The sequence below is a fragment of the Channa argus genome, chromosome 11 (genome assembly GCF_033026475.1).
Source record: "Channa argus isolate prfri chromosome 11, Channa argus male v1.0, whole genome shotgun sequence".
Lineage (NCBI taxonomy): Eukaryota > Metazoa > Chordata > Actinopteri > Anabantiformes > Channidae > Channa > Channa argus.
In genome coordinates this window covers 27,601,607-27,609,312 of record NC_090207.1, presented here as the reverse complement: position 1 = coordinate 27,609,312, position 7,706 = coordinate 27,601,607, and the positions used below count along the sequence as shown (strand labels likewise).

The following is a 7,706-nucleotide window of genomic DNA, read 5'->3' as shown; positions in this document are numbered from 1 at the left end:
TATATATATATATATATATATATATATATATATATATATATATATATATAATGTCTTCTGATGATAAAATAACTAAACAATGCACATTTAGTGCATAGTTTATATATTTTAACAATGTAGTATATAGTAAGTATATTTAAACAATGCACTACATGTGCATAATATTTAGGGTTAATGAAACATATATATACTTATATACATTATACATATATACTTTTATTTTGGATTTAATGGAAACGGAAGCGTGTTCCTTATTCTTTCAGCTTGACAGTAGAGTCAGCAAGCTGAGTTTTGTGTGGCAAAGTAGTCGTGCAGCAGAGGGTTCATCATGGCACCGCTTGGACTGAAAGCCATTGTTGGAGATAGTAAGAACGGTTTATTTTGTTTCTAAAAAAGATTTACGTTAAAAAATATTAACTTGTTGACACAGGCTTGCCAAGTTTGTGAATATTATTTCAAAATCACGTAAAGCAGTCTAGCATTAAATAGCTTATTGTGTGAGTGACATATCGTATGAGATAAGTGCGGTTCTTGCATTTTACTTATTTTATATTTGGTGATAATATTAGACAATGCAGGTCTCGGTTAACTTTTTAAATTATTTGAAGTTTGATGTGCAAAAAAGCCCATGCACACGTTTCTCAAGATTTGTTAAAAACAATATAAAAAATTACAGTTTTCAACGTTGTTCTAATAGAAATGTCAGAATTCGTTGAGCTGTACACAAGCACAGCGTCCCTGTTTGGTGTAAATCCTGCCTCGCTAATCTTTTGTCTGCGGATTATGTGTTTTGACATCATTCTCAGGGAAGGAGGGGTTGCTGAAAGAAGAGTCAGACTCTGGCAGTCATCAATTACAATTAAATAAGTGTTTGATTCTACTATCGGTTATATGTGATTGTCACATAACAGTCCATAGCTGCAGCATTAATGCGGTCGATAGTATAGTATCAAAGCTGGTTAGTCTCAGCGAACCTTAAAGGTCACAGTAACAAAAAAATTACTTTACTATATTCTTGTAGCTTTCTATAAAATGTAAAAACAGTAACCTTATAAATGGTGGTTGGGCTAATGCAGTTCTAAGCATATGTTTTTTTTTAATAAGAATGTAAAGGGTACTTTAAAATATGTATTCCCAGGAGAGTTTCTTTGTGTGTATGTTTACCTACTTGCCCACTATTTGGTTACAGTTATAGTACAGTACTTTATATTTAACCATGTTATGTTTATAAAGCAGACTACAAATAAATCCTTAACAGTACTTAATAATTACCAATACAGATCCATTTAAACACATCAATCAGAAGAAATTTGAAAGGTCTAGGTGTTAAAAACTCAATTCCATATAATCTAATAGGGATAGTCCCTTATATTTATTAGGATATATATAATAAGTGTAAAATTATGTTTAGGAATCATTATCATTTTGACACAGGGACTATGTAATAATACACAATCCCCCATAAAGTCAGTTTCGTTTGTCTTGATTGTGTAATCTGAGTTAGTGCCATTTAGGAGCACTTTGATTAGAGCAGAAACCGAAGCAGATAGTGAGTTTACTACCCAACAAGAATGTTTTTGAACAGAAGAAAAGCTAATTGTACCTGTCTTAGTTTCCTGATTTTTTTACAATGTGTTACATGCATAATTTGTGTTAATTCATGTCAGTTTAGGGGTTTTTGGATTTGTTTTTATACACAGAAAAAAGCTCTATAATCCAATATTCCCAGACTAAATATAATAAATCCATTTAATACATTGGTATTAATATGACACAATATATCTGAGGGAGTGTTGCCCATGCCAATGTCTGTATACACAGCCATTTGTGGGTAGGTAGAAAATAGTAGTAGTTTAACAATTACACATGGTGTGTAAGCTTAACAAACCTGTATTTAGGTTTTAGTGTGGCCTGCTCAGATCATGTGCATCTTTAGTCAATAACTGAGCTATAATTCTTCTTTATGCCTCTTTGAGTAGTTAAAGCATTTACTTTAGTCAAAGTCATATCTGTTTTTTAAACTGCATATTGCTAACTTGACAGTGCTTGGCAGAGTGTGAAGTTTCTTTCTGTTTATACTTGTATGGGTTTACCCTGACAGACTGCATTTACATGCACGTAAGACAGCAGGTGACTGTAAATCCATGTATACATGCAGCAGAAGAGTAATCTAATTACTTCTCAAGCTCTGATTAATTTTGGAAGCCTTGCACACAGATTTTAAATCTATGTATATCAGGATATGAATTGACTATATTGCAATTTGAAATTTTGTTCCTATTCTTTAATTAATTGTAGGTGGACTGTCAATCGATCTGAGGAGTATTTTGTCCTTGGCAGCAAATAGAATGATAAACAGTCATTTTTGATTATAACATCTGTTATAGGGACTGGGGGTCACTATAGGTTCTTCGTCAAATTGCACATAAATTAAATGTATTCACAACACATTTCCTACATTTTCCTGACTCTGTCTGTCTTTCAGGGCCAACCAGGGACTTTCCCAGTTCCCCTAATTTCTTTATCTGTGGTAGCTGGCGAAAACTCAGCATTGCAGCATACAGGAGCCAAGGAGGACAGTGTTTTTAAACAGCCCTCTAACTTTCTAATTATACATTATAATCATCTCTTCTTATAATCCACTCCATTATGAGTATTATCTATATATTTTTTATTAATAAACATGGCAGCACATAGCAAACACATAGTAGAATTATCACCTTTCTGACACTTTAAACTTAGAAACTGAAATATATAATCTTTCAAAAGTAGAATTCAAGTATTTTATTGTACAGTATTGCATTAGAATGCAAAGGTGTGCATAAAGGAGCCAGCAAATGTATATGCTTTCACCTAAAGTCATAATCCATAATCCATAATCCAGTCCTTGGACAATGTAAATAGTATGGGTGACATATATATTATTAATTCTGGTATCATAACAGAGGCCAAACTTTTAAAAGATAATCTTACAAACACAATTATACAACCTTCCAAACATCTGTAAAACTTAAAAACCAACCCTGGAGAATGCGCTTAGGCCTTCCTTTTGAGTGGAAGACCCTTTACCTAACACTAAGTGCAAGCATTTCTCATCTGACTAAAAATATGTAAAAATTATCTCTATGAATAATATATGAAAAAGAAGAAAACATATTTGAAAGATTAGTGGGCCCATTAAATGCTCATAAAAGGACAATGGGATTCATCAGGAAAAGAATATACGTACTAACAAATTATGTGGTGGGTTGACAAGAATCCTACAAAGAAACAGTATTGTACACTCTTGCTAATAACTGTCAGTGAATTCATATTGATATGTATAAGAGAGAGGCTTGCGGCTGCCTTTTTGTGTGTATTTTGCATTTTCTTCCTGTGAAGTCAAGTTTCCTACCACAGTCCAAAGACATGCAGGTTAGGTTAATTGGTAACTTTAAATTGCCCATAGGTGTGAATGTGAATGGTTGTCTGTCTGTATGTTTCTCTCAGTTTTGGCCCTAAGATAGACTGGCAACCTGTCCAGTGGGGACTTGCCCAATGACAACTGGAATAGGCTCCAGCCACCTGTGACCCTGTACAGGATTAGTGGTTAAGATTATTGATGGATGGATGAATTTTTTTTGCCAAAGTGTTTTCCAAACTAACCACTGGTGATGGTGAGCATGCTGCACAAATAACCTGTTAATGCAGCCCAAAAAGTTAATCAATTGCTGGGAAAGTATTGAAGAAATAATCCAAAAGGTTAAGCAAGTTTGAACATAAGCAAGTTTGCACATAGGCAGTTTCAAACAAATGTATTCTGGCAAGTAACAGTATAGAGTTAAGGATGCACAAAGGTGTAACTATTGTAGAAAGAGCTTCTACATAGTACTGAATTAGAAATTTTAATACTTTTGAAAAAGGGAGATTTCATTTTTCATCTTAAGTAGTCAGTGGAAGTCGATTAATAGTAAAATGCTTAATTTTTTTCCTTTTCATAATTTACACATTCTCTTTTTATGCTTGTCTCCTCTACTTGAGGGCTGTTCTGTGAGGGTGTGGTGGGTTTGTCTGAAGCACCAAGAGCTCCAGGAGTGAGGAAAGCATACCATTCTTTCTGCATTACAAAGAAAAAGAAAAATGCTTAGCCAACATTTTTAAGCCTGTTACTAGCATTCCACTGAGGAAGTAAACTTGTTCAAAATGTTGATACATCTATCCGTTATCTTCGACATCCTATCCTATTCAGGGTTGTCGAGGGGCTGGAGCCTATCTAGCTGTCATTCAGTGAGAGGTAGGGTATACAATAGGGCTGTGATTTAAAATATCAATTTGGCGACGTATTTTTAATAACTCTTTGCCAATATGCATATCGATTCAAACTTTTTTGTATCGATGTCCAGGGAAAGTACATCAGATGCACATTAAACTTCCATCTCTCTAGTGTTGCATATTATACCATTGCTCATTGTCGCCATGAGGTGGCAGCGTGTGTTAAATTAAATCTTGCATCCACAGCAGCTGAAAGAGAAAACATGAAGGCAAAACATTACCTTCCACCACCAAAGCTGAAAGCAAGTATATGGGAGAATTTTAGATTTTTTCAAAGCCAGGTAGTGTGGAGTTAGTAATGGCCAACGCCATATGCCAAGAACGCAAAACTAAAGTGAAATACTGCAGCAACACTACGAACCTGCACCTTCACCTTACACAACAGCACTGGGAGCTCCAGTCAGCAACAGGTAGCCACCAAGAGACCTCACAGTCAACGATGTCAGATTCTTTCCACTGGAGTTTTCCCTAAAATTGACAACAGGCTAATAGATTATTGAAGCACTCTTGTGCTTTATTTGTAAAGACTTTCAGCCATACAGTGTAGTTGAAAATGTAGCATAAATAAGATGCAAAATAAGATCTATGGAGTTTGCCAATCCTTGTGACCTTGATCTGAGAGAGTTTTTGGCAACCAAAACATCAGCTCTCTCCTCCATCAATGCCTTGGCTGAGAATGAAGTCAGAAACTACATGGAGCAAGTCCCACTGACTCTTAGTGGAGATCCCCTCAGCTGGTGGAAAAAGAATGAACCTGTTTTTCCATTACTTTTTCCATCTTAGCTAAACATTTTCTCTGTATCCGAGGAAGAAGTGTAGCTGCAGGAAGGGTGTTTTCTATAGCTGGTGAGGCTCAGAGAAGGGCTCTTAAACCTGAGCATGTAGATCAGAATTTTAAACAGATTAGACCCCAGCTAACATCAAGGACAGTTCAGCTTCTATAAAATCTTACATACTGTATTGTGTTATTGGCAATACCCAGCCATAGTACACGTTGGACAGGTGGCCAGTCTATCTCATGGTGTAACAGTCCTTTACGACGAATAATTTTCATATAGTGCAGGTGCAGAGTATAGAGCATGAAAGCAGCATGTGAGCTACACAAATAAATAATACCTTGCACAGACCCTGATAAACTATGTTACATTACTCTCTAACCATTCTGTGTACTGCTGTCACTCTGGCTAAATCCTAAATCTGGGGATTAAATCCACAATACTTGTCAGGTGACTTATTCTTGTGTGACACTTCCAGTGTATCCTGTTTAGTAATTGGATAAACAGGACTAGTCACTTATGTATAAATCATTTAGTGTAATTGCTACCTTTCCTGAGACAGTGGGGCCTGGCTGATTTGAGACTAGGATTTTAAATATCTGAGCCACCTTAATGGAAATATTTTTGATAAACGCTACCGACATCTTTCAAAATCTATTAAATTCTCAATTACCACTGTTAAAGACAGAGGTGGCTCTGTATTTGGTTGTAATCCTGTTGTCCTGCTGATGTGTTCATGACACTTTTGGGGCAGCACATTAAGTGAAATGGCCCAACGGTCTATGGCAAAAGGAAAAGACATTTTTACGTATTTAGTAGGATCTGTTCTGTTTGTGTGTGTGTTAGAGCCCATAGTGCTTCTCTGTGACGTCATAGTTGCTGACACAGAAACATCCCAGAAATAGTGGTAGATGGGGTAAGAGGATTAAAAGGAGATTATGGGCAAGTGATTGCAGTGGGCGCTTAATGTTCAGTCTGACAGACTGGACTGCCGCTTAAACCCACAGTGAGGAAAACTGGGACACAGCTTAAAAGTGATAGGATGTTGTGAAATATCTTACAGACATTCGATTTACACCTCAAGAACAGACTCTTTCTCTGTAATAGATTTACCCTACAGTGCATTCAGAAAATTCAATTAAATTTTATTTATATAGCGCCAATTCACAAACAAAGTCATCTCAGGGCACTTTACAGAATAAATAATAAATTAATGTTTAAACCTTTCTTTCAATTTTGTTATGTTGCACCCTGATACTACAGTTTTTAATTATTGTTTTACTTATTAATTTACATTCAGCACCTATAATGACAAAGTGAAAAAAAGAATTTTAGAAATGACTGTAAATTTTGTACATGATATATACTCAAATAATTAGGTGCTTTACGCAGTACTTTAATGAAGCACCCTTGTCAGCAATGATACTCTAGTGTCTTTCTGCATATTATGTGACAAACTTTGCTCACTTAAAGATTTTCATCCATTCTTCAATGCAAATCCTCTCAAGTTCAGTCAGGTTGGATGGGCACTATCCCCTTTTCCCCTTATTGCTCAGTGCCTGTCACATTCTCCCCTGATTGTTCAGTATGGCCAGGCGACCAACTTGTTTTTCTGACTTTTATGGAGGCCATTGTTCCTTGGGAACCTGTAGTGCAGGTTTTAGCCCTCCCTTGATTTGTGCCTTGCAATGATCCTGTCTCTGATCTTTGCAGGCACTTCCTCATGGATTTTGCTCTAATGTATTTTTAGCCTTAACAAATTATGTCCAATCGCTTAAATCTACCCCAGGTTGTTGCCACTAAAGGTGTATTAACATCTCAGGAACAATCAAAAGAAGAAACCTGAGCAAAATTTCAAATCTTGCTGCAAAGAGTTTGAAAACTTACGCCAATTTGATATTTCAGGTTTACCTTAATGCATTTCTAAAATTCAGTTTTTACTAATCACACATGATAGATGGTTATTAGGACGTACTACAGCAGCTTGTTGTTGCAAGTCTGACAACTGACTGGGCGACTGTGGCGCAGGAAGGTAGAGCGGTTGTCCACCAATCTCGCAGTTGTTGGTACAATCCCCGGCTCCTCTGGTCACATGTCGAAGTATCCTTGAGCAAGACAGTGAACCCCAACTTAGTTGCTCCTGGTGAGCGTTGGTCAGCTGCATAGCAGCTCTCCCATCGGTCTATGAGTGTGATTGTGAGTGTGAATGGGTGAATAAGAAGCAGTGTAAAGTGCTTTGAGTCCCAATAGGTAGAAAATCGCTATATAAGTGCAGACCATTTAACTATATGTAAAACTTTTCTGGTAATAAAGGGATACAGGGGTGAAGAACTTGAGCTTGGGTGTATGAACTGAACATTGTGTAAATACATTATGGTGAATTCAAATATTTATTTGCTGCGTTTTAATGTTTGTGGTTTTTATTTGTTGATACCCTGGTTTTTGTCAGACCATGTGTCTGACTGGCACCCAAGCTTAAAAGCAGCAAAATACTGGTATAAATAGTATTGTCCATAGGTGTAAATGTAAGTGTGAATGGTTGTCTGTCTGTCTCTATGTAGGTAATATGGAAGTATCTTGCAATAATACTGTCGTAATGTACAACACAGTTAACGGTCG

The 7,706-nt window shown here is 36.3% G+C and overlaps 1 protein-coding gene across 1 annotated transcript in view; it reads left to right on the top strand.

Annotated features, from left to right (window-relative positions):
- The first annotated feature begins 276 nt into the window (after nucleotides 1–276).
- The window catches only part of stxbp1b (syntaxin binding protein 1b), a 30,421-nt gene continuing 22,991 nt past the window's right edge, over nucleotides 277–7,706 (top strand). The window contains exon 1 of the mRNA XM_067522464.1: nucleotides 277–365. Coding sequence (XP_067378565.1) covers nucleotides 329–365 — 37 coding nt within the window. The 5' untranslated portion in view covers nucleotides 277–328. The remainder of the gene's footprint in view (nucleotides 366–7,706) is intronic.